Below are 26,468 nucleotides of genomic sequence, written 5' to 3'. Positions count from 1 at the left end.
TTCTAAAACACTCCTCCTACCTTCTTGCACTCACAACATAAAAAAGACTAAATTTACCTTAGTATTACAGGACTGGGATAGGTTTTCATGACAGCTGATTTTTGTAATGACCGATAAGAGATTTCACAGCAATTTGATGTCACAGGGCAGAGCGGTGTTCTTTTTTTTTAAGCTCTGTCCAAAAAGCTACCCCATATGGCAAAAAAAGAAGCTATTGTCACTGGGTCCTCATTGGACAATCGATAACAACGTCAGACGTTGACTGTTCTGCAAAGGAAATCCGTGCACAAAAAGGGAAACAAAAAAAGAAAGGGAAGCACCCTTTGCCTGTCACCATAGTAACCATAATTTCACCTGTTTAGTGTTTGTACTATTTATTCTCCAGCTCCGACTCTTCGTCATTTGCAACTTTTATCAAGGGTTTAAGAGAAATGCTGCTTTATCATAACAGAAATTCTTATATTCTTATATTTATTTTTTTGGATGATCTCCTCACAGATGTTAGAGCTAGAGGAAAAACACAAGTAGAGTTTTGTCCAGTAATGGCCGTCCACTGCTCAGGATTTACTCAGAGCTTTGTTGATCATTCCAGAGGTCCAGATTATCTTGAGTGAGTCATCCAAACTGGCTCTCATCTGACCCTCTAAAGCTGCTTATCTACAGGGGGCCCCACTGTAGCACTGGAGGCCCTTCATAATGGCTAGCTTAGTCATGGCAGGCAGTCGGTATCCCTAGACTTTACAGATGTGCGGTGACTCCCCAAGAGCTAGCGGTGCTCTGGTTTGAGGAGCACAGGCAGGAAAATGCACTGAATGCATTTTCAGAGGAACAAACAACAAAAAAATACAAAGTGGTAATGAATAGTTGCAACATCCTGAGCCATGAATTAGTTTGTGCTTGGCTGCTGTGGATCAATAAACAAATTCAGATTCTGATTCTGGATGTGACCTGCTTTGCAGTCAATTTCTTGTTTGTGTGTGTCAGAGTTGGTTTTAGAGGACATGTGGAGACAAACAGTCTGTTCCCTCCCTTCCCTTCACACCTCCCTCTCACTCACTGGTGTCTTCCCGGAGCCTCAGGGCTGTGGCTGTGGTTGTGATTGAGTGAGGGAGAGACAGTCCTTCACTCATCAGCAGTCTGTTGTAGACAAGGACACACAGTTTGACTGCAGACACATCTACCCTCCAGCACATATTCTGATTTCTGTCCACTAAATGTGCCTTGCATCATGAGCCAGTGCTCTTCTGTAGTGCTAAGTGTATGTTGCTGTGTTCCGAGGTGTGGAGAATGTCCTTATATCTCAAAACGAAAACATTTCAGTTGGTAACATTACCCTCGCTCTTATTTACTAACTTAAATTGAATTTATAGTTGATTTAGTCTCAAAAGTAATGAACTGATTAGACACTACTCTTTGTGTAGGCAAGTTGTGTAAAGTGACGCTTCAGGCTGTTTTTTTTCCCTGAAGGAACAGTGAATAAGAAGGGTGAAGTGCTGGTTTAGTATTTGGGTGGCTCGCTGAACACAACAGTAGGAGAATTAGATTTTGAAGGTAAACCCCAAATTACTCTCTTAACATCCACTTATTAATAACTCCCTTTATTTAAAAAAAAACAACAACAAAAAAGTTTGCTTGAGAAACTAGGAGTAGCAAATTTCAAATTTACTTATAAACAAAGTAAACTTTCGAGGCTTTTGTTAGGTTTAACACATTTTCTGACCAATCAAATAATTGGCCAATTTTTTCAACACTAGTTAATTCAGTGCGAATGAAGAGCATTACAGATGGCAATATCCTCAGGACACACACAAACACACACAGTTCATCCAGTTTCGTAAAAGACAATTTTTAATTAAATTCTCTCCTTTAATCATTTATCTCCTTCAGGATGACCCATTCTCACCACTTCTGTCTCTGTTTCCTCATCTTACAACACCAGTCCATGTCTGCGTCTCAGGGTCTGGCAAAAAAAAGGGTGCCCAGAGCATTGCCTTTTTTAATTGCAATATGATGTTTTGGAGCAGACTTATCATAACTATTCATAAATACTGTGGTTAAATTATTCAGTTCATAAAAGCATAAACAGACACATTTTTCTTAGTTTCATAGAGCTTCAACAGTTACTGCCAGGTTGTCAGCTTTTAAATCAATCACCAACTATCTTAATAGTCGATTAAAGGTGCAATACGTAAGAATTGGCCACCTGTTTAATTCATCCATAAAACAAATAGGGGGCTGTAAACCCTCAGAGTAACTGCCAATTGCTGCCAACTTCAGCTGCTGTTAGCTAGTTGGCTCAGTTAGCCATGCAGCTAGTGGTCTGGACTGAATCGTGTTGGTGTTCCCGTTGCTAGCACAGGAGATTTGGACCAGGACCAGTCTTGGCTAGCTGGTATGCATACTAAACTTGCTTTTCAATGCAATACATGGAAGTCACACAGTCAAAACAGTTATTCCCTCAGAATCTGTTGATCATTTTTTGTTTAGTTAAAGGTTCCCAAATAAAATCTCAAGAAATGTGTCCAAACTTTATGTACTTACTTGAGCTATATTTTTTTTGTTTGCTTCCCTTCCTAGCATGTTTTATATTGGTTCTCGTGAGCTGACTGATCAGAGCAGACCGGGTATTCAGGAGGGGCTCTGAAAGAGACAGCAGCTAAAACAGTGTTTCAGACAGAGTGGGAAAACAGAGCAGCAGAACTGGACAGAATGAGAAAACTGATGTGTTTTTGAGCATTAAAGCATGTAAACCTATTCTAGTAGTAAACCAAAATGAAAATCGAGAACCTGAAAATGAGCAGAATATGTATCTTTTAAAAAGAAACAGAATGAGCTGCTGTGCATTTCCTCACAACTCTACATTCCCACAGGAGGTTGTAGTTTCTCTAGACTTACCTTTTGCTGACAGTTTGGTTGTAGTGCAGGAAAGGTTGCTTTTAAATGCAATGAGAGAAGCTGATGTGATTGGTTTTGATCGACCAACCAACCACAAGCACAGTTAACTATACTTTTTCACAGTGCATTTTCGCAATTTATACTTTATTCGCTCCTGGTGGCACACATGAATTAGGCTAGAAAAAATAACAAATAATGTGTGGTAAAATTTTACACCATGGGTAGTGCTCTCTGCAGCTTGATGTGTGTCATCTCTGCTGTTACCAAAAACTGACATCTCATGTCATAATGCTCTTTACAAGTGCAGCAGGAGAACTGAACCGCTGTTAAAATCACATCAAAGCCATGTCTTTCCAGAGCATTGCTATTTCCCTCATTATCAGTTCATTTAAATAAAACACCTCAGTATTGCATGGTGTGTTTGAAAATGTTTTATTCTGCTCGCTGTTGTTACTCGTGGCTGTACAAAAGCATGGCAGCTTGTGGCTTAGTTCTTGATTCACTATCACTATATAAAAAACAGGCATCAATCAAAACGCAAGAGACTTAAATCTTATGGTCTCATTTACAGCATCACAGGTGGCGGCTCCAAGAAGGATGATGCAGAAAAGAAGAAAGAGGACGTTCTAAACATATTCTCTGTGGCGTCGGGCCATCTGTACGAGCGCTTTCTGAGGTGAGTCGCTTTCGCTTCACAAGCATACTTACTTGCTTATGATACATCACAGGTCCGACACATTACAATCCTTTTAAAATCCTCAAACTTATTCTCTTCTGTCTATTTCAGAATAATGATGTTGTCCGTCCTCCGGCACACCAACACACCTGTCAAGTTCTGGTTCCTCAAGAATTACCTTTCTCCCTCTTTCAAGGTAGTCATGACTCCATACAAGCCTCATGTTTTTCTATGCTTGTTCAGAATAACTTTTTTCCCAGCTCTTCAGAGATTCATTCATACGAAGCAATGGAAAGCTCTGCTGTCTTTCTTCCTTTGTATGTTCTGTTTTTAATCTCATATTTTCACTGCCCTCTGTGATGCATGTTGAGTTTAAAAAATAGCAAAAGAAAAATGGCTTGAAGGGAGGTGAAGCCAAACAGTTTGCATTTTTATGTTAGTGACGTCCTCAGTTGATACAGGTTTATTTACACAGAATGTTCAGATATCTTAAACTATACCGCTGATAGCTTCAGCCCTGCATTATGATCTGGCTAACTGGCTTTTCTATGCCAATATCTGTGAATACAGATGTCCAACTATGTCTCTATAAGAATTACTCTGCCTTATCTGCCTTATTATGCTTGTACCATGGCTGCCTATCAGTGGCTGGGCCTCAGCCATACAAAGTAACCAGCATTATCTGTTTCCTACTGGACAGAATTTAGCAGTGCATAATCTGTCGCTTTACATGTTAAATGCAATACTTCCTCACTAATGTTGCTTTTGACATCTAGTAGTTGGCTTAACAGCTTATTACAATTGTCTGTAATGAAACCTTATGCTGCATAGACTGTATAATTGCAGTGTTGCACTGTGATAGGCACAAGTAAGGGATAATACCCAACAAGATGTCTATTCTCGGGAATTCATGAAATTATGGACACCTCAGAGGGCATAATCCCACGTATACCATGGTGACTTGCCAAAGAAAAGACCATGAAGACCATCAATGTATATTTGTACATGTTTAGTGATCAAAGTATAACGGTTTTGTTTCCCTGTAAACACCTGAGCATTTGACTAATAGTTGAAACAGTCATAACAATTTCATTAGGTTCTTATGGAATGGAAACGTTGTTCATTACTCAAGTAAATAGGACTGACCTTAGATGCGACTTAGCAAAGCATGATTCTAAGATTCAAGGTCAATAACATTGCATACGGTCGAGAAACACGATATATAATTTCACAGCATGTTAATGAACAAGACTTCCGAGCTAACCAGCTATGTCACTGTCCCCAAACTAATTAATATTCTCATGAACAAATGATCGGTTGGCTGCAGCCAGAAGGAGTAAGTTGAAAAGCCAGTGTGATGCGGTAAGATCGGTTGATACAGTGCGTTCAGAGAGACAGTGGTGGGGAGCGAACCCACTTAAAGTCAGCTTTTTTTAAATTTAACATGATTTACTCACATTTTTATGAGTTATCCATTGCCTGTTTTGCCAGCGGACACATTATAGGTTACCCACGTTTTAATTTACTGTGTGTACACTACATAAATACTGATGACTACTTTTTGTATTGTAAATAAGTCAATTCATGTCAAGTAACACATCAAGGTTTCTGCAGCCAGCTGATGCCAATGCCACTCATTTTGAATACAAGCTGTGGCACATTAATTTGGAGTGGTGAACAGACAGTTTCACTGTAACTACATGAGGAGTTCAAAAATCAATTGACACCCTCCAGCCAATCAGAATCCAGTATTCAGCCAGACAATGGTATATCATTTAGTACTGCTCGTTGTTAATGTGAGCTGTTCCTTATTGTTAACAGAATTTTGCACATTTCTTCAATTCTACTCAGAAATCTGCCCTTGTATTTGCTTTATTTAACCTCCTGTGTTTGTTTCTGGTTTGGTTAGGAGACCATCTCTCACATGGCAGAGACGTATGGATTTCAGTACGAGTTGGTACAGTACAAATGGCCCCGCTGGCTCCACCAGCAGACTGAGAAGCAGCGCATAATCTGGGGCTACAAGATCCTCTTCTTGGATGTTCTGTTCCCTCTGGCTGTGGACAAGATCATCTTTGTGGACGCCGACCAGGTGAGCTTCAAATCAAACTGACATGGGCTGAAAGTGAGAGACTCGTCCGTATCAGTCCCAGCACTGGTGTGAAGACTTGATGAGATTTCTAACAGAAATCTGAAGCTGAAGTGTTGTCAGTCCTCTCCCTACTCACCAATGTTCTCCCCCTCTCAAACAGATAGTTCGAGCTGATCTAAAGGAGTTGAGGGATTTAGACCTGGAGGGTGCACCGTACGGCTACACACCGTTCTGTGACAGCCGCAGAGAAATGGAAGGCTATCGCTTCTGGAAAACTGGCTACTGGGCCTCACATCTAGGACACAGGAAATACCACATCAGGTACACTTTCTTAAAAGCTGTGAAGTGTAATTTAGCAGCAGAATATGTTCATAATGCCTTACCTGATGTTCGGCCTATACAACGTACAATAACAGTACAATCACCTCCCTTTCATCTTTTCACTCTGTTGTCTTTTTTTAAGGAAAATGAAGGGAACCACTTCTAGCAGAGATAGGTGGCAGAATAAATCTATGCATATCCATATATCAGCATTCAGAACATTGTGCTTCCACAGCCACCATCTTCCTTGCAGGCCACTCACCCACTTTATTTAGTCGGGGACATTCATGCATCTGAAGCAGAATGAAAGGAGTGACAAATAAATAAAAGTCTAAAAGAGTCCATACTGCGAAACACAGCACATCTCTCACAGTCATGAAAATACATCTTTCACTTTACCGATACATCATGGCTTCAATTCAGAAGATTATCCAGAGGAATTATTCATTATTCTGCAAGAGTGTGTTTTTTTTTTTTAGTCCTTCCAAGTCCCAAATATGACAGAAGTAAAAGGAAGTGTATTTTTGTATTTGTGGGCTGGAAGTGCTCTAGCAGTTTTTGTTCCTTTCTTTCCTTCGATCTGTCTGGATCGCAGATGCTAAAAATCCAAGAAAACGTTGAACCCTTCACACAGTTTTACAAAAACACCGTGCTGGAAGGAGTACAAGTAGAGTTATATAACTGAAATATTACTCAATTACAAGTAAAACTACTGCTGTTGGAAAAATACTTAAAACTTAACTAATGCTCTGAGAATCATACTTTTACTTTTTACTTAAGCGTTGATGTTGAATTTGTTATCAATTGCAAGGTGTTTTTTTAAATCTTCAGTCTGAATTACTCCCAACTCCTGCTCTGCTCTGCTCTGCTCATTGTCACCTCTACAAACCTGTGCCTGCTGCTTAGTTTAGTGTTTTTTGTCTGTTTATGTCAGGGTGTTCATTGGTTTGTTTATGATTAGATTAAAAAAATGCAGATGAAAGGTTTAGATATGAATTGAAATTATACTCACTTTTAAAATCAGGATTTGAGTACTAAGCTGATAACATGGTGTAATTCATACATTAGTAAGAGTAAAAATATAGACTTGGAAAAAAAAAAGTAAAAAATAACTTGATTACAGTTATTTGAGTGGATGTAATTAGTTACTTCAAGCCCTGGGAATTAGCCACAGTTCATATGATGTTTAACACAAGGTTACCATGGGTTACCAGGGGAAGCCAGAAAATGATAATCCAGATGATGGCACTCCTGAATATCTGATTGTCATTTCCTTCTATGCAACAATTTTGTTGAAAAACAGAAATGTTCGACATGGCTACTTAGCTGACGACCATTGATTTATATCTTAAAACATATATATTTTAAAAACAGTAAGTGAAACAAAAAGTCCAAACCCATAAGTTAAAGTAAAATGGCCAAAAGTGCGCTCCCATTCCTATTTATTAGGGCTGTCAAACGATACATGTTTTTAATTGTGATTAATCGCATTTTGTTCATAGTTAACTCGCAATTAATCGCAATTTTTTTGGCACATTTTTTTCTGTTCTAAATGTACCTTAATGTATTTTTTTCAAGTTCTTAATTCTTTTAACAACATAAGAAAGGGCAAATATGCTTGCTTTATGAAAATGTTTATTCAACACTTCAAATCATGCAGAAAAAAATAAAAGGCTCAAAACATATCCCCTCACCCTAAATGGGATCAAAACATGGTGATGTCTGTCTTCAATGGTAACTCATTTCATGTCGACAGTACGTGCAGATAACTTTTGTCCTATCGATCGAACCATCTGGCAGTGTTTTTAAAGTGAATTTGCCGTTCATAAGTCCTTTCTCCATTTCCTTTCACTTTCGCTTTTCAGTCCACCGTGTTTTTCCCGAACGCCAACCCTGCTTCTTCTTCTTCTGATTCCCTTACTTATTCTTCTGCCACCCTCTGGATCAAGACTACAGGTGCCATCGACGGCCGTAAATCACACAATGTGCATTTCTTTTTTTTTTAAATACCGAGCGTTAATCGCGCATTAAAAAAATTAACGGCGTTAGGAGGATGTTGCGTTAACTTTGACAGCCCTACTATTGATATCATTTTGGCCCCTTGCAGCCCATCTCACTCAACACTTACCAGGTGATGTCAACAAAGTCTGCAAGGATTCAGGGCTTAAGGCCTCAGGGGGGATGTTGGGACTGGACCCAACACACACCATCACACTTACACACACAGTTGAAGTTCATGCCAAATTTCAGCCTCCTAGGGAAAAAACTGTGACCATGGAAGGTTGGGGGACATTTTTGTGGACCGACAGAGAATGATTAGTCTCCACCCATTATACTTGCATTTCTTGTGGCTTTTTCGGGATGTGCTTTTTTTTTTTGTATACAGCCATCTTAAATCAGGCATTAGGTATGAAATCCTTGCTGGACATGTGGCACAGAGCTCTCCGTCTGTCAATGTGAGCTAATCAGGTGGCTGAACAGAGAGACCTGGCTGATTAGGACGGAAAAAGAAAAGTTAGAGAGCCACAGTGACTTGATTGGATGCCAGTGAGCTGCTTAGCTCTGTGGGGCAGAGAAGGGAGTATGATCAGCATCAGTGAGCCCTGGGAAAACATAAGGTGGTGAATATCCTCTGGCAGACTTGAATCTAATAAGTGATAAGTGAAACTACGTACTTTACACTGTTCAGTTTATTAACATGCCATGTTGGGTACAATTATCTGCATGTGCCTGGGGTATTTAGCTTTATCGAGTCATCGTTTTTATTTTTATTACATCATCCTCTGAGCTCGAGTCATTTTCTCACACCTGCTTTCTTTGTCTTCCCTCACTCTACCAGCGCTCTGTATGTGGTAGATTTGAAGAAGTTCCGGAGAATTGCAGCCGGGGACAGATTACGAGGCCAGTACCAAGCCCTGAGCCAAGACCCCAACAGTCTGTCCAACCTGGACCAGGTGTGTAACTCGGAGATGACATCATCACATTATACCTTTGGTGATTTATCATGTTACTTCATATTTTGTCCTCTGATTTTTTTAGGACCTCCCGAACAACATGATCCACCAGGTGGTCATCAAGTCTCTTCCACAGGAGTGGCTGTGGTGTGAGACGTGGTGTGACGACACCTCCAAAGTCACAGCAAAGACTATAGACCTGGTAAGTCTCAGAGCAATTAGATCTATTAAATAGTGGAGCAATGTCGGGGAAAAGCTGACAGACAAATGTGATGATGGCTAAATAATTAATCAAATGTGATTGTTCCTTTTTATTTAGGGGCCAGAAGGCTGTTTTGTATTCTTCATTTTAATCCATCTGTCGTGTATTGAAACATGCTGTTAATTGAAAAAAGTATTTACGTACCACCAAGTTTCCAGCTTTGTTGGTTTCAAGCTGCAGCACTGAAAAACAGGTGCACATTCCCAGCCATTAATGTCCACCAGGCACTTGACATTTGGGAGACTACTGGACTCTCCTAAACTAATTAAGAGAATTACTGGACGGGCTCCAGCAGACTAGAATAAGAAGCATTGTCTCGTTATGGTATAGGACACCACTTGGTAATTCAGACACGAGACATGGGCTAATGTCCTTTTGACAGAATTGGAAATCAAATTAGGTCCGAATGCTTGCCACAGACAGTGCTGGGAATGGCAAAATGACTTGTGGGAAGAAAGTGGCACTGGCCGTGTGAGTGATGTGTTTTGTCTGCTTTTTCCCACTGCAGTGCAATAACCCAAAGACCAAGGAGCCCAAGCTGACGGCCGCGGCGAGGATCGTCCCCGAGTGGGTCGAATACGACAACGAGATAAAGCAGCTGCTGAGACGGGCGCAGGAAGAGGAAGACACAGCAACGCAAGAACAGTCCAAAAAGAGTCCCTCTTCTTCGCAACATAAAAAAGGTGAACAAAGAAAAACCCATTCAGGATGACACTTTGTCACTGTGACGGCTTTTCTACTATTAAAGGTGCAATATGTAAGAACTGGCTATACCTCTCAAATTCATACTCAAAACAAATAGAGTAACCCAAACTGCAGCCAACTGTAGCTGCCGTTGGCTAGTTAGCTCAGTCATTGCAGCTAGTGGTCAGGACTGGCAGCTCAGAGTGGTATAACGAGAAAAGATGGGCTGGGCTAGCTGGTTAGCAACACAAATACATAGAATTTTTTACTACATTTTTGAATGTTTTAAAGGGGCACTATGTAGTTTTGAGAAAGAAATTAAAACTCAAGTTTAATATTTACAAAAAAAATAGGAAATAATTCAAAATCAGAAAGGTTTATTTTTTCCATAACTGACTGAACAAGCTGTTCTTAGAGGAAAATAAGGTCCCCAGGACACTGTTTGAAGCTAGAATTGTGGCAGGGTGCACCACATATAAACAAAGTAAAACAGTATGAAACTATGTTGTCTTTTGAGGTCAGTTTGTTTATTCAGTCATGAAAACAAAGAGTTTGTTTACTCCCAAAAACTACAAAAAACTTGTTTGCCCCAAAACTACATAGTGCACCTTTAAGCTGATTTGTCTGTCTCTCCTCTAGTGCTCATTCTCATTATTTCTTCCCAACATTACCCCCTCCCCTCCCTCTGCACAGTGGACAACCAACGTGATGAACTTTAGAGTCTGCCAGCTCCATGCTGAAGAGGAAAGAGGCAGCTCCTTTTGCATGCAGGCCACCTGTGAAGCTTGAAGACAGACAATTCCATCTAAACATAGCCATGGAGTGTTACATCCTCAGCCGGAGAAGGATGTGATATTTTCAGAGATGCCATATCTGCTTCTGCAGTCAATAAGTCTTACAAATTTAACACACGATGCGAGTGTTAACTGCCAACTGTGAACCTGTGGTGTGTTCTCAGCACTGCAGTCTCGGGAGAATTAAGTATATGAAGAGAGTTAATGAGAAGTCAGTGAAAGCACTCTATTAGGTGTATAAATTGTTGGCATATATTGCACTGATGATGTATGCAAAGAATCAAAAAGAGGAGGCACATTTCCAGAAATCTGTTCTTGGAGTGTATTTTTTTTTTAATGTAAAAATGTGTTCACAAAGCTTTTACATTTAGGTATTATTAATTTGACTCGGCGTTGACTGAAATGCCCAAACCAAACTCTTAAATACCATATTTTTACATTTCAAAATGTGCTGCAAAGTTGTTACATTATTAGTCTGAGCTTTTTTGTCCTACTCTATAACATGTTTTTAGCTCAGCCTTCCCTTCTGAGATTTATTATTATATAAAAAATGAGTTCAGAGAACTGCATCAAAAAGCTGTCTTATTCTCACCTCTTATGTCTGCCACTAACGTTTGTTTGTTTTGTGATCTTGTGGGGAGGGTACTGCATATTTTTTCAAGAATCAAAGGGAGGGTCCAACACGTATTTTTTTTATATAAGATAAAATATAAGATTCAGTCCTCTTCCCTCTTCACCCCTGCAACTTTCATACCGTCCTAGTTGGCACTGACAATTTACAACTTACTAAACCCCGCCCCCTAACGCCAAAGTCCAATTGTAGCACCGTTTTCTTTTTAATGCATTCAAACCTTCCAAGAGCAATGTTAGAAATCACAACCTTGTAGGTAAAACTTTCATTACAATGATGTATCTTATAATGTTAAATGCTATGTTAAATAGCTCTACCCTGCAATGACATTATACCAACAATGTTGCTGCTTTATCATGAGTGGGATGCTGACTTCGTGCCTAGGACATATAGCTAGCTACATAGCTATGTATCATTTTTTGGTTCTTATTTTAAATTTAACCAGTAACACTAAAAACTCTGCTGGAGATGGGGTTATCAACCAACTCGCAGACTTTTGACATTAGTTGGAGTGTCACTACAACAGCAAAAATCATTTTTTGCATCACAATTTTCATAATGTATAAAATCCTGCTGATGTAACAACTGTTAGGATCTTTACCAAACATGTTTACTGACATCTGGAGGGTGAGATTTTTTAGGCCAGGTCATCTCTGCAGCACTGCACTGCTTCATTATAATCCTGTTTTGTCCGTTTACCTCAATGAAAACATTTCAGCATGGACTCTGCACGTGCCCACATTGTGAATTTATTATATTTCGATTATTTGTGTAGCCCCATTGGAAGCTGTGGTCGTGGCCATTACCTTGTAGCTAGCCAACACTACAGCAGATTCAAATTTGCTTTAGTTCAGCAGACCGGATTAGACTTCATTATTACCAAGTTATGGATCAAAGAATCCTCATTTGCACAGTAAAGGTCATCGTTGCTGGATAGATTATAGGATTTAACTTATTGCAGTTTGTTAACGTCTTATGTACATCCAACTTCCCTGTATTCAGAGTTTTTTACACAAAAGGACCAGTGTTTTTGTCTCAGGAATAAGATGGGTGGTTGCTGCTCAACTGAAGCCAGCAGTAGTTTTTGCTGTCTTAAAAGTCAATAAAAATGGGTGCAGAAAAGTCTGCTTTCAGGACACCCATCTCTCACTGTGCTGTGTCAAATAGACATGTTTATATCACTGTCTGATGGGAAAAATAAATCTTTGCTACAAAACCGTCATCAGAGAAGCTGTTTGTGAATTCTGTTGTGCCTCAGTGTGGTCAGTGGGTGTGTGATTCATGCACTAAAAAGGTCTACAGTGAAGGGATTCTCTTACACTGTAATTTGGTCCTCGCTGTAAACCATTTCACCGCTTGAAAAAAATGCATTTCTGGGGAAGGGGGGGGCGGTTAGGACAGTTGCTATTAGAGAAGGTTAGATGCAACAATGAAGAAGTGTCATTTTTCTAAGTGCCTTCTCTCAAAGAAGCTTCAGTCTATGAATGTAGTAAAGTCACTCTCCAAACTGTCCACGCAGTAACACTCTTGCCCTTCAGCTCCATTAATGTACATAAATAGTATTTTATTTACAGTTCAGAAAAACTCCATTCATATAAAAATAGCACTGTACCTATGTACAAATTGAGTCGTACGAATGGATGTAGATTGAGTGTACAATACACGGAAAGAGTGCAAGTGTCAGAATCAACCACTTACACCTGACTGATAAAAGCTGCTTCACACATGGCAGATACTTGTTAGCATAGCAACAGACCTTCCCCAAACGGAATCCAATGTTCTATCATCCAACAACAGAGATGCATCTTTAATTAAGGTCACTGAATTAAAGTCACAATTTGCTCCACATTTTTTGTGAGACTAAGCGGTCTCCACTGACATTCATAATGCCAGTTGACCTCCCTTTTAAATAGGGAGGAACATTTTAGAATATCCGCTCCAGCCGAGCTGGATATGAGCCTTCTCAGTTGAAGTTGAATTTAAAGTTGAATGGTCCGGAGCCGAATGGGTTGAAACCCTGGAAGCCGTGGAAGCCTCTGTGGAAGTTCTGATGATGCTGGCTCTCTGGATCCATGGGGTCCTCTCCGTGGTCAAACTTGGTTCTCATTTCTAGATAAGACAGGACATGTCAGCACGGAACAACCCAACAAAATCACACATCTGTACTTGCCAACCTCGCGATATCAAAAATAGTGAGGAATTCCGAAGATAAAGCTGTGTTCTCGGGGTCCTACACACCAAAAATGTTTGATTCAGGGATATTTCCTGCATTCTGGTGATATTTATGTCCAATAATAATGATCCTCTAGAATCTAGAATAAACAAATGTACATCTGTGGTGTAAAGTTAAATCATCACTTTTAATTCATTATTTTTTTGCCCATGCCCTTTAGAGATTCGCACCATTGCTCTGCTTGTTTGCCTCTCAACAGAGGAATCGAAGTGGCAGATTTTTTATCCCTTTTCCTTAAAACTTGACGTTAAACAACGAGAATTTACGCATGTATTAAGTCTCCACTCTGTAAATTTTTCTGTCCATCTCTTACTCATTGTCATTTCATCCACATTACTAATGATTACTTAAAAATTATGCTAATCGATTTTGTCTCCCAGTCTGAGCATTTATGAAGTGCTTTTGAAAATATTTTTAAAATATTTAGATAGATATGGTGCAATGCACAGATACAAAAGGACACTTTTTATGAAAAACTGAGGAATTGAGTGAAATGTTTCAGTATAAAATGGAAAAAAAAGTTCAGTGAACAAATGCATCCATTTATGCTGGAATATGTGAGGATTGTGTAATTGACAAGCAGTCCTCTGTTCGGCTGTTCAGGAGTTGTTGCAGAAATTGTGCAAAAATTGCTGGTTCACAAATATAACAAACCAGTTGGATGAATTTGCTTTAATCTCAGCAAATTACCGGAGGAACTAAGACACATGTCAGAATGCAAAGTGAATAGAACCCACGACAGATATTTCATTTTAACAATTCAATTCAGTTTTATAGACTGACTGTCCAGTTAGGAAAACGCTCTTGGTAGATATGTGACACAAGCATAGTTAGGTCGTTAGATAGTTTCGTGACACGGTTTGGATAAAACCATTCTACAGAAATAAAAATGATGCTCAGTAAAATAATGAAGGTCCCGGGCGCCTTGGACAAAATAACAAGTAGCGAGCGGCTCACAGCAGCTCCTCAGAGGCCTGACATTTAGTGGGAGACTAGCAGTAACAACTTTCCACCGACACTGCAGCCAACACGCTTCTTACCTGGGTCAGTGAGAACCTCTTTAGCCTGAGCGATGTCGATGAACTTCTTCTCCGCCTTCTTCTTTTCATCTGGATCCTGGAAGTTGTCTGGGTGCCACTGCTGTGCAAGTTTCCTGTAGGCTCTGATAATCTCCTTTTTCTGGGCAGTTCTGTGACAACAGAGAGAAAATCATCAGCACATTCATTAAGGATAAAAACAGCTTCCCTTCCACTACTTTTCAACATAAGCTGGAACTAATAATAACCAGCCCAGTGTCAGAGTTACCACAGTTGGATCTGATGTTGTAAAACCATTATTTTGTATAACTAAAGGATTTTTCATCACCAGGAAATATATTCAGTGTTGTACTTTTGAACACAAATGATCAAAAGGGATAAATGTTGTGGGCTAAAGTGCGGCAGGGATCCTTTTGTCTCAGCAAAAACAAAAGAAAGTACAACTCAAACTCCTGTTGAATCTAGAAAACTCCCCGTCTGTAATACACCCATACAGTATAAATCTATAGAAACACCCAAAAATTCAGAGATAACTTCCCACCTCTTCACTCCAAGGATCTTGTAATAATCCCTCTTCTGGGACTGCTTGAGGAGCCGCTGAGCTCTCTCCAGGCCTTCTTTTATCTGGCGGTCATTCTCGCTGTGCTGTGCAGCCGTCTCGTAGTCCTTAATAGCTGGAAAATAAAAAGATGCAGGGTGGAATCATTATTGCTTACTCGTCCAAAAGCGGCTAATGGGAAGTGAAGTGCGGTATTTAAAGGCAGTCCTTCAGCTGGTCAAAACACACAGGCTTCAAGACGTTGTTGTTCAAGACACATGTACCCTGCTGAAGTGTCTTTGAGCAAGGCACTGAAGCCTCCAATGTCACGGGCTAATGTTATTTCTCTGAAGTTTTTTTTTTTCCCTTAAGCCGCCGTGACACCAACATTTCTGTGACACGGCTGAATTCGGTTTCTTGCTTGTCCCCCACTCTTTTTCACACATCTTCACTGATACAATCAATCATGAAAACAACAAATAAGACGACTGTGTGCTGAACTTTGTGGCTACAGTTTGGATTCATGTACAAATGATTTACAACGTTGGCATTGTATTTATGAATTAATTATGACTTCACATTAAAAACATGACTCACGCAAAGCCTGATCGTCTGCTTCATCTACAGTGATCTGTTGTCTCCAGCCATCCTAGTAGCTCTGTGCTCATGCTCACAATGGGAATCCCAACATATCGATGTTCAGCAAGTAAAATGATTACCACGCTCATTTTTCCTGGGGAGGTTACTGGAGAAACGATTATGGGAGGTACCTCTAGTGCTCGGCAGAACTTGCGCAAGTAACAAAATATCATAATCACTGACGCGCCAGCGGCACTTTCAAGGCTTTAGAAGCAAAAATTATAATGGTGTAAGTAGTATTCACTCAATAAAGTCGATATCCTAGATCTTCATGAATGAATCATTCAATGAACGAATCACTCTAAGGAAGAGGATGAGTGTCCAGTTACCATGGAAAGGGCCAATTCCAGTTAAATGACGGGACGCACGGGAAATCAAGCCCAAATTTCACGGTAGTTATCATTGTGGCTAAGAATAAAGTGGAAATTGAGGATTTTTCTCAACAGCGCTGAAAAAAAAAACACCTTTTTTCAGCATTTCCTATTGCTAGTAGATGAGTTTGGCTTTCTGTTACATTCTGTATCACTAACACGGCGTAGGGAGTTTAAAGCAGCATGGGGGGGTCAGTGACAATGTTAAGAGTAATTATTTCTTTCATATCTTTTACTTCGGTGTCTCTTGTGCCAAGGTCTGTAACTTCCGACACACATCACAGCATTGCAACCCAAAAAATTGCGAGTCCACCCGGGTGTCAGGTTTAAATCCCTGCCGATCAAAGCTGGGCCAGATAAATATCCGTCATCTGACCCAGGAAGTCATATGTTAGTGTTTTTTTTTTTTTAGCATAGTTGAACAGTTTAGTGTGTTAGCATGTTAACAGTACAGGATAGCTGAGGCTGTTGGGAATGTCTCCAGTTTATCAGTTATCTAGAAACAACGTTTTGGTAAAAAACTGAAACCCTCACCTGATGATTGTGTGAGCAGAATCATCAGATGATACCCAAAGCGACTACATTCATCCTTAGTGACATTAAATGTCAATAGGTGACTATATCTGACAAGCCCTATTTTTCTAAAAGGCAACTAACTGCACTTTTAAGTGAAGTATTGAATTAAATTATTTTTAAGTGAATGTTTTTGTTTGCTGAAATAAGTGATGTAATGTTTAACACCATCAATGTTCAAGGTAAAAACAACATGTACAAAAAAATTTCTTGGTTGAAAATAACAGAAATGTATTACATTTTTTTAAAAAAAGGAAGTAAGTGCAAATGCCAGAATCACTGCCGTTATTGTTTCGCACATGTCCATCACTATAAACCAGCGTTATTGAACTGGTCTCCATGGTGATGCATCTTAAATAAACCCCTTTCTTCACTAAGTAAGCCCGGTCATCTTCAGATCACGCTGCAGCAGCTCCGAGCTGTGTGAGCGCACACGTTTCGGTGCTTTGAAGCTTCTTTACCCTGTAATGTGTACTGAAGTGAATTCAACACCCATGGGTCCTGACAGTTTAAAAGCCCACATGAGGTTTGGCCTTCCTGCCTGCTGATGCGTTCACACCATGTTAATGACAACATGCGTGGCCACGGCTAAGCCAGCATCCACAGCGGCCGTAGGATCACAGCGGTGTTACTACTCTGGGGTCGACCTGCCTGGAGTGATGCTGATGTTTACTGTGGGATTAATCTAACTGTTTGGAGCATCAGTTGTGCACGTTGTCAGAAATTAATGCTGCGTGTGTCCACAAGATTCAATAAGCACGCGAATGGTAGGAGCGGTGTTGGGCTGGTATCACTGCTGGAAAAGTGAAGACACATTGTTTGCAACATCCCACTTTCCTGTCAATGACTAAGCTCTCATTTCATCTTTTTTGCAACTTTATGAATGACCAAAGAAAAATACAAAGCAATTTCATGGCCACTGAAGAATATCAATATACCCAGCTGCATGGCCACCACAAGAAAACACTGAAAGCCAAGCAGTCCAACGTACCAGACTCCCTTATAAAACCACTGAATTTTGTGATATGTTGAGTCAGGGGAAACCCTAATTACTCATCTGGCTAATCTGTGACTAGATCATTCGACATGCCGTGTTAACGCACCTCATGGACTACATTTTGACTTTAAGCCTGACCCTTACCATGCATAAGACTTTACGTTACTGTCAGGTCAGTCTTAGAATGCCAAATTACAACTTTCTTAGCTTAAGACAAGACGTAAGCCCCGTTAGTGCAACTGGCCCCTGTGATGTTTTGGTGTACCATGTAATCATAATGTCCAACTGTCAAACTTAACTGGGAGATTCCTGCCCACATTACAAGAAAATAAAAAAAATGAGCCCCAACTAATACTTAAGTTTTGTACTATAAATAATGGTAATAATGGCTGTTAAGACGGAAGAAGGACTGACTAGGATATCCCATCTACAGTGGGAAGTCTATTCTGTATGACAGTCTTAAATCAATTAACTGACTGTAAAGGAGATAAAAATGTTCTTCATCTGCACTCTGTGATCTGAACGACGCACTTTGTCAAACTGTGGTCACACAGAACAGATCAGCTGTAGTTCCCTCTATTCGCACTTAATCTAACAGCAACCTGTTGGAAAAATAACAGCTCAAATAAAATCTCTACTTTTGTGCTCATCACACCAGTTGGCTCTTAGTCAATACTTGACAATGTTTTAGTCAGAGCCTGACTGGAGACAATTCAAAGTTTCAGAATGAGGGTGAAGATAGAAAATTAATTATTTCTAGGCCTGGCCAACTATTGAGTACCTGCCAATATGTATCAATCCTACACTCCCTATTTTCTCTTAAATGCCCATGTGTAGGTTTCTACATTTTCCACCTTGGTTTTATCAAATTTGAACACAGTTATAAAACTCTGTTCCATTCCTTTGTATAATGCTCTACAAGTATTCTTCTAAGTTTGTGGTATGAAACATTCATTCAACCAAAACTTAAGGGCCCTTGTCCTCTTTATTTGGTTGGCAGTTTTTCTCACTCACCTTCTACACAACCATTATTTGATGCATAACAGTGTATTTATGATAAATATGGTTTGGATTCTAAATTTTGTGACATCTTTCCAATATTTGCTCTGTGTTTTTGGATAATATGAGACCGAGTCTTGTCAGTATGAAATGTGTGAGAGTTTCAAACCGTTACACACTGAACAACAGCTGGAGTGACGACTCTTCTACAGGAATCAGGTTTCACCAAGTTGCTGAGATGAGTGGGATGCTTTACACTCAATTTCTAACTTAATTGACGGATAGTCATCATATGTAGGCTGGAATTTTGACCATATATCCATTGGTTGTTTGCATGGTGGGAGCAGAAAATCAGGTGACAGGTACAGTGATAGCTGGGAGAAAGATTATTCCTGGGGATTTATTTCACCACCTGCCATCACTGGACTCTGTGCGATTTGACAACAGATAGGGGGAGACCGTTGTTTCTGCATAATCCCCCCTCAGCCAGCAAAGGCTTGATGGAGGTAGTAAGTGCTCTATGTGTGTGTGTGTGTGTGTGTGTGTGTGTGTGTGTGTGTGTGTGTGTGTGTGTGTGTGTGTGTTGGCACTGGCTTCAGGCTTAGGCAAGATATTCTGCATAATTTCAGCCAGCAGTGCCGAGCAGCTCTACACGCAGGCTACACTTACGTCTAACACACCGCGCTCTACACCTACTTTTAATTACACTGTATAGGATAAGGGCTCTAACAGATGACTGTTTCAGGCTTCAGACATAGTAGTTATATGCTGTAATCAGATTAGATGCAGACACCCTTGCTGTATTTATCTACATTTAGTCTTTCTTGTGCAGAGTCAAAATGGATTTGGTGATGAGCAGAAAGATTGTGCTAAATGAGGCAGAGTTTAATTAGATTGGAGCATCCTCCTCTCTGACAGCATTTCTTTTTGCATACTTACATTAAAATCACATAAATTTTTCAGTAGACAGAAACAAATTCCAAAGAATAAAATGAAGAGTCATTGATATTTTAACTTGTTTTCACCTTTTTTCTAAAGCAGTGTTACAAGGGCCCCTTGTGTTGGACTCCTGCCATGACACCAGCAGAGTTAGGGTTATTACAGGACCGGACTTATCAATGACGGAAGGCTAAAACACCTCTCTAATGCAATCCAATTCAACAGCACCACAAACTGAAGCCTTCAAAATGACCATACAATTGATTTAGACAAACACTGAACATTGAGACCTTCATAAAAGGTCGGGTTTAAATCCATGACTGTTGTAAAAGTAAAATGGTGTGAAAAGAAAAAAACAAACAAACAAAAAAAACACTGGGGGTTGGGCGGATTTAAGTTGCATCACAATAGCCGCTGTTGCATGTCGATAGGTAGGATAGGATGTAGGTGTTAATACATCTATACATTTTGTTTCCCATACAACTTCTACACACTCCCACTCAAGAGCATTTAGTGTGACCCTGCTGGTTCTGAGAGTTGAAATTTAACAGTCTGTCTCAATCAAATTGCAAAAAAAAAACAATATCTTGACTACATACCTTCCTCATACTGTTCCTCTTGGATGTAGGCCTCAGCTCGGTCCTTCAGCACGTTGACATTCTCCGGGTCTGCCTGGAGGACTTCCCCACACACTGAGACAGCTCTGCTCGCCTGCTGGCCCTGGTCATGACACATAGACAATGCGCCGTTTAGACATATTGTTAAATAAAATCAAAGGTGCCAGTTGATGCATCTCATGGCAGCAGTAAGAGGTCTTACCTGTGCCAGAGCGTGGCAGATCCGTTGCTTTGCAAAAAGAGTGAAGTGGCGCACGTTGGGCTCAGTCTTCATCACTGCCTCATACTTGCTCACTGCGTCTTCATACCTAAAAGAGGAGGAGGAGGCAGGGAGGTGTTGAGGAACCACATAGATCATTACGCCCACAAACATCATGCCGCTCTTGTTATTCTCCCTTTTTTAGTCTTGTGAATATGATATCTTATGTACTGTATGTCAACGCTGATGCAACATCCATTCACATCAACATAGGATTTGCATGCCTTTTTGTAAGACCGGAAAATTGGAGTGCTTGGGGGAAGTAGGCAGTCATTGCAGAGCTGATGCAATCCCTGGTACTCAGAGGTGAGATCATTTTTTTTTTTTTTTTTTTTTTTACATGAATATACGATCGCCTGAGCACAAACACAAATAATCAATGCCCACCTCTGCTCTTGCATGAGTTCCTCTGCAGACTGGATCTGTTTGTTGAGCTTCTTGACCAGCTTGTAATGGCTGTAACACTGCTTGTGATCAGGATCGAGCTTCAGGCACTCGCGCACCTCACTGCAGATCAGGTGGAAGGAGGGGGGAAGGTGAGACCAGGCTGATTTTCTATACCACCTGATGTATATGCTATATTGCAAACTTACAGAGGGTTAATAAAAAAATAACATGAACACCTTAAAATAACATACAACAGTCTAGACACTTGATTTCAACTTTGTGGCTTCTGAAGCTTTAGTGTTTTGTATTGTTGATAACCTGATATCCCATTGTGTGCTGTATGAGTAAGTTTTGCTCAGGGTGTCCCCCTTTGCCAACAAAGGTTTTTTTGTGTCTAGCATTTGTCAGTGTTTATCAGTGTAGGTGGGTCTTACTTGAGGGACATCTCGTGGTCTCCAAGATTATAGTAGATGATGCTGAGTTTGTAGAAAGCCTGAGTATTGTCATTCTTTAGCTTGGATGCAGCTTTAAGGTCACTGATGGCCTTCCCCATCTCTCCCATTTGAATGAAACACTCTGCCCGCATCTCACGAGAGGTCACATCCCAAACGCATGTCTGTAAAAGGTGGACAGTAGCTCTTACAAACTGTGGCACTCATTATAATACAAATGCTCTGTGCACCGTGCAGTGATGATAACATGGCAAATGTCATAATGCAGGGAAATTAGGCAATGCTGACAAGGCAGGTATCTTACCTCAATGATACCGTCAAGCTGGGCAGCAGCTGTCACATAATCCTGGCTGTGGAAGCTGCTGCGAGCCTGAGCCACCAGCCGCTGAATTTCATCTGACTTTGTCAGCTGACTCTGAGCTTCCTTCTCCTCTTTGTCGCTGGGATTGGACTTCAGCTGGAACATCGCAAGACTTAGCATTACATTGCATACTTATAGTCATTATTAAAGCAGTATAAGTGGAAAAAATATTGAGACCAGGACAGAATATGGAATATGAGCTGAGACCGGAGAGACCAGAAAATCACTGTGCGGTGCTTCACCAACACAATATGAGCTCTTACATTTCTGAAGAGGCTCTTGTGCCAAGTTTGCCTCTTGAAAGCATTACCTGTCACAGCAGAAGCAGAGCATACTATTCCCTAAACCCATTACATTATAATCATCCTCATCATAGAGGTCATCATATTCACAAGAGCAATCTCAGCTAATGACACATCCTTTACAAATAGACCTTGGTAGCCTTTAAGTGTTTCCTGCGAGCTCAGCTTAGGAGAGAGAGTCATGCACAAATGTGATTCACTAAGCTGGGCCAACATTGTGGACTGCTGAAGTAGCAGGACAGCATGCACCTTGACATTATACCAGCAAAGAGTTGTCCACATGAAACTGCCCGTTGGCCTCATCTGGGAATGCGGCCTCGAGCCCTAATACAAGACAAACAGGGGCTCCAGTCTACGTATAATGAAACAGACCTAGGACGCTTTAGGCCTCCACGTTGTAGGACAGAATCTACCAAAATCTGAAATAAGGTATTTCAACATCTAAATAAAAAATGCCAAGTACAAACAAAACAAAAGTTAAAGTGAAAATACATGTAGGCATTACTTAATTTATTTTATATATATATATTTTTATATTTTTATATTTATATATATATATTTATATATATATATATATATATATATATATATATATATATATATATATATATATATATATATATATATATATATATATATATATGCGTACATTTATCTTCAATATTGTTTCTGGTGCATTTAATGCCATATTTATTGATCTTTTTATTCATTTCTGATTTGGGCCCTCCATACGCCATTTAAAAGATGCACTTAATTTTCCTTGTATGATGTCCACACCTGAGAATACAGCAGCTTTTAATGGAATCTATAAATTAATAGTAAATATAACAAGGGCAGTTATGTCTTCTGGGGGGGCGTTCTGACACTCTAAAATTGTAAATCTAATGGAAAATGCATTAGTGAGCTACAGTCTTAATCCTTAACGAGCACCTAAAAATGATCCCTGAAGGCCCATATGAGAGTGCACTACGAATCATCGACATCTTGTTTCATAGCTTATGGATGCATGGTTTCCCTGTTCTCTACGGACTAGCAGTATGGAGCCTACTGTATATGCATCTGTTTTTAAACTTACTTGCTATTTGACTTCAAAGAAGCTGTTCACATTTGGTTTTACCTCCTGTCCAGAGGGATTCGATACGTTTTTAAGAATTAACCATAGCCGTTTCACAAACTTTGTTCAGTTTCTCCTCATGCAACAACTCTTAAAATCATGCAATTTGGGGAGGGAGTCTGGGTATACTGTGGTTACTACTTGGTTGGTTCATCAGGTTAAGAGTGCAAACACATAATCTACATTACAGTGAACTACATGGAAATCACACAGCGTTTAATCCCTCATGACTGTATAATTGATTTCTTCTTATTGTTGTTTGATTTCTTCTTATTGTTGTTATGTGGAGGGTGTCAGTTGACCCAAGCCACATGTTTGTAACCCATGATCTCACATGTGGGTGTTCACACCCGCACTTGAAGCGGTCCACTTCCGAGCATGCTGATAGCAGGTCGGAACAGCCTCAAAGAGTTTGATTAAGTCCTTTCTCTCCAGCAATAACAAAACCTTTCCAGCTGTCAGCTGTGTAGTATAACTAAACAGCACAGTGAAAATAAATCACGTGTGCACACTGCAAAGAAAGACAAAAATATCCTTCAAGAACAATCAACATGTTAATATATTAAACTCTTGTCCCTATCATTATGCCCAGTTTTCATGCCTGAGATCAGTATCACTAAAACACCAGGCTGCAGATCGACACTGACACCTTCTGGTGAACTCTACACATCTAACAAAAAAGTGCCTCTCAGTTTTGTTTTCTGTAGAGTTTATCTGGATAAAATACTCACCACTTTCTTTAAGTCACTCTCTGCCTCATCGAGTCTTCCCTGCTTCAGAAGAAGATTTCCTCTCTGAAGCCTTGCCTGTTCACAGAGGGAGAGAGGACTTGTTTTGCATAGGACTGAAGATACAGACTTATCAACGCAGCTGACTCAACTGATTATTTTCCCAGCACAATTGTGCCAGGAGTTATTTGAAGAACAAAACTTGCACGGATCCCATGTATATAGTAGCTTCTTATAATTGTTTCTGTAAATGTGCTTCTCACACAATTATGCAGGGGTTGCAAAAGTACCCATTCTTTACTGAAGTAGTAGTACAGTACATAAAAAGACTCAGATTCAACTTTGTTACTTAAGTAAAAGTCAGAAAGTGTACTTTAAGTATGGTGGAAAAAAGTAGCCCCCTGAAGGACACTTCTATTTCCCTGCAAAGGTAACTGAACCTTTTTAACTGAACATGCTTTTTGCCCCATTTGTGTCACCTCCTCCATCTGTTTCTATCTTGTTACATCTGCTGTGCATGTTGTGCACTGATATGCTGATATTAGTCTTGTGATGTTGGGGGGCATCGTGCAATGATGCAAAATAAAAAATAATCAATTAATTCCCCTAAAATGCATTTACACTGACAGTAATGCAGTATTTGTACTTCCTATATCTGCAATTCTGTCAAACCTACAGTGCAAGTCTACAGTATGACATACAATGGTGTCCCAACTGTGCCCATAAAAATCATTTCAAACCAAGTGATGTGGAAGCAGAAACTCACAGATGTGAAGTCTGGTTTGAGTTCAATGACTTTGCTCAGATCTGGCAGTGCAGACTTGGACTTCCCCATGGCTAGAAACACTGTAGCTCTCCTGTAGTAGGCCAAGTAGTTTTTGGGATCTCCGTCTGACAAGGGACAGAGAAAACATGACTTTCTAAGTTTTATATTATTCTTCCAAGTGCAACATTTAAAAAAAAAAAAAAAAAAAAAAATGGGAATGTTTCTATCCCTTACCCACAGCAGCATGGAAATGTGAGAGGGCATCAGCTAGCTGGCCAGCAGCGAGTAGTTTCTTCCCCATCTCCATGTGATTGTCCACACTCCCATCCCTGCCACACTTCACTCCTGGAAAACATACAGCACACATACTGCCACTGATATAACTGAGCATAGCACCACAGAATACTACAGTAGAGTACTCCACTTTGTATATATTCACGTCAATTTCCGAGCATCTCAGACAGCAGCCTGTCAGTCAAAGCAGTGAAGTTACACAGGGGACGTATGCTAGCTGTCATACCAGGCTACTGTAAGTTTTAAGTTAGGTTAGCTTACACCAAACATCCTGACGTTAGCCAACTAGCGTACGTTAACAAGTAAGTTGTCAGTCATGCTAATTGGTTCGTATAATTAGTTTCTAATTACCAGTAAGCAAAGGGTAACTTTAGTTGTAAGCTAAAAACCGGTTGCACACTATTTGCTAACGTAAGCTAACTTGACGTTAGCCATAAGTTATCGATTTTGCCAGCTATCGCTGCAAATGACATTAGCGACACGACCTTTGACTGAAGGCAGGCTGTCCTAAAACAAGGTCAAAGTATGTATTTAGTTAATGGAATCGTTAAGTAGTCGGTAGCTATCGTTAGCTTGTGAAGTAAAGTAGCTGCAGTGAGCCTCTTACCTTCATATCTCAGATCAATCAAAACAAGAACATACGGGATGTAAGTGAGTATCTTGTGAGCGACATGGTCGATGGAAACCATGGTTAGACTTGCACCAGACAGGTCCCGTGTCGTTATGTCCCACACAACTTGAGCCGATGTTAATTTAACTAACGTGTCACCTAGTTGTCAGCAGCCCCATGTGTTGACCGCTGCTCAGCATTGCTTCTCTTTTCCCTGTCACCGCGGAGCAGCGGACTCAACCGACCGGTCGTGGGGGACCGTGATTGGCTGGATTGTTTGGAAAACCCCGCCCACCGCCGTTGGCTCAACAGAGAGGAGCCACGGCAGCACAAGACGGTCACTAGTGTGTGTGTGTGTGTGTGTGTGTGTGTGTGCGCGCGCGCGCGCGTGCGTGCGTGCGTGCGTGTGTGTGTGTGTCTGTCTGTCTGTGTGTGTGTTGAGGAGAAAGTAGGCCTGTTTGAATGGAAATATTCCAACGCACATGAGCAGAGGAGGAGTAAGTATGTTGTGTTAGCTAACTGCTAGCTAGTAGCATGGATTCATGAGACTTATTTTTATTTTTATATGCATGTTGCAACCAATTGCTCTGAAATATAATACATATCAAAAGGAATACTTTCTTCGCTAGTGGAGAGCAGGGGTGCCCAAATATTTTCCCCCAGAGGGCCACAACTGAAACTTAATGGTAGACAATTGGGCCAAAAGCAAAACACCCATCGACCTCTTTCATACCGCAGCCATTTTCCTCCAATTTCCCGCTGGGCTCAGGGTAGGAGAACCTGAGTGCTGGGTTGATATTACGCTGCTGTGTTTGCATGTCGAACATACACAGTTAATCTGGCAAATTGTGGTCAGCTGAAAAGATGATGGACAGTGAAAAACACTGGAGGCATGTTGGCCATATTTCAAATACATAAACTCATTGGCTAATTAATTCAACAA

The 26,468-nt window shown here is 40.3% G+C and overlaps 2 protein-coding genes across 6 annotated transcripts in view; one reads left to right on the top strand and one right to left on the bottom strand.

The window, feature by feature from the left end:
- The window catches only part of uggt2 (UDP-glucose glycoprotein glucosyltransferase 2), a 44,493-nt gene extending 31,962 nt beyond the window's left edge, over positions 1-12,531 (top strand). For all 5 annotated transcript variants that reach the window (XM_030427969.1, XM_030427966.1, XM_030427967.1 and 2 more), the window contains 8 exons: positions 3,467-3,571; positions 3,683-3,767; positions 5,481-5,663; positions 5,824-5,984; positions 8,824-8,938; positions 9,024-9,140; positions 9,709-9,883; positions 10,578-12,531. In XM_030427969.1, the coding sequence (XP_030283829.1) occupies positions 3,467-3,571; positions 3,683-3,767; positions 5,481-5,663; positions 5,824-5,984; positions 8,824-8,938; positions 9,024-9,140; positions 9,709-9,883; positions 10,578-10,603 (967 nt within the window). In that variant the 3' untranslated portion in view covers positions 10,604-12,531. The remainder of the gene's footprint in view (positions 1-3,466; positions 3,572-3,682; positions 3,768-5,480; positions 5,664-5,823; positions 5,985-8,823; positions 8,939-9,023; positions 9,141-9,708; positions 9,884-10,577) is intronic.
- A 317-nt stretch (positions 12,532-12,848) lies between these two features.
- dnajc3a (DnaJ (Hsp40) homolog, subfamily C, member 3a) lies at positions 12,849-25,766 on the bottom strand. Its single transcript, XM_030427970.1, has 12 exons — positions 25,523-25,766; positions 24,856-24,966; positions 24,622-24,746; positions 23,859-23,933; positions 21,655-21,807; positions 21,333-21,514; positions 20,899-21,018; positions 20,455-20,560; positions 20,235-20,355; positions 15,121-15,253; positions 14,583-14,731; positions 12,849-13,418 (listed from the first exon to the last, which is right to left on the bottom strand). Exons 1-12 carry the CDS (start codon positions 25,602-25,604, stop codon positions 13,273-13,275), a joined length of 1,503 nt encoding a protein of 500 aa, XP_030283830.1. The 5' UTR covers positions 25,605-25,766; the 3' UTR covers positions 12,849-13,272.
- Positions 25,767-26,468: the final 702 nt, after the last annotated feature.

Source organism: Sparus aurata, chromosome 9, assembly GCF_900880675.1.
Source record: "Sparus aurata chromosome 9, fSpaAur1.1, whole genome shotgun sequence".
Taxonomy (NCBI): domain Eukaryota; kingdom Metazoa; phylum Chordata; class Actinopteri; order Spariformes; family Sparidae; genus Sparus; species Sparus aurata.
The sequence above is the reverse complement of the archived record's forward strand: the minus strand, read 5'-3'. Positions and strand labels throughout refer to the sequence as shown.

Coding starts and splice junctions, on each gene's coding strand:
- dnajc3a (XM_030427970.1), bottom strand. CDS start 25,604: ATGGTTTCCATCGACCATGTCGCTCACAAGATACTCACTTACATCCCG. Junction 21,019..21,332: donor GACCACGAGATGTCCCTCAA/GTAAGACCCACC, acceptor CCTGATCTGCAG/TGAGGTGCGCGAGTGCCTGA. Junction 20,561..20,898: donor GAACTCATGCAAGAGCAGAG/GTGGGCATTGAT, acceptor CTCCTCTTTTAG/GTATGAAGACGCAGTGAGCA.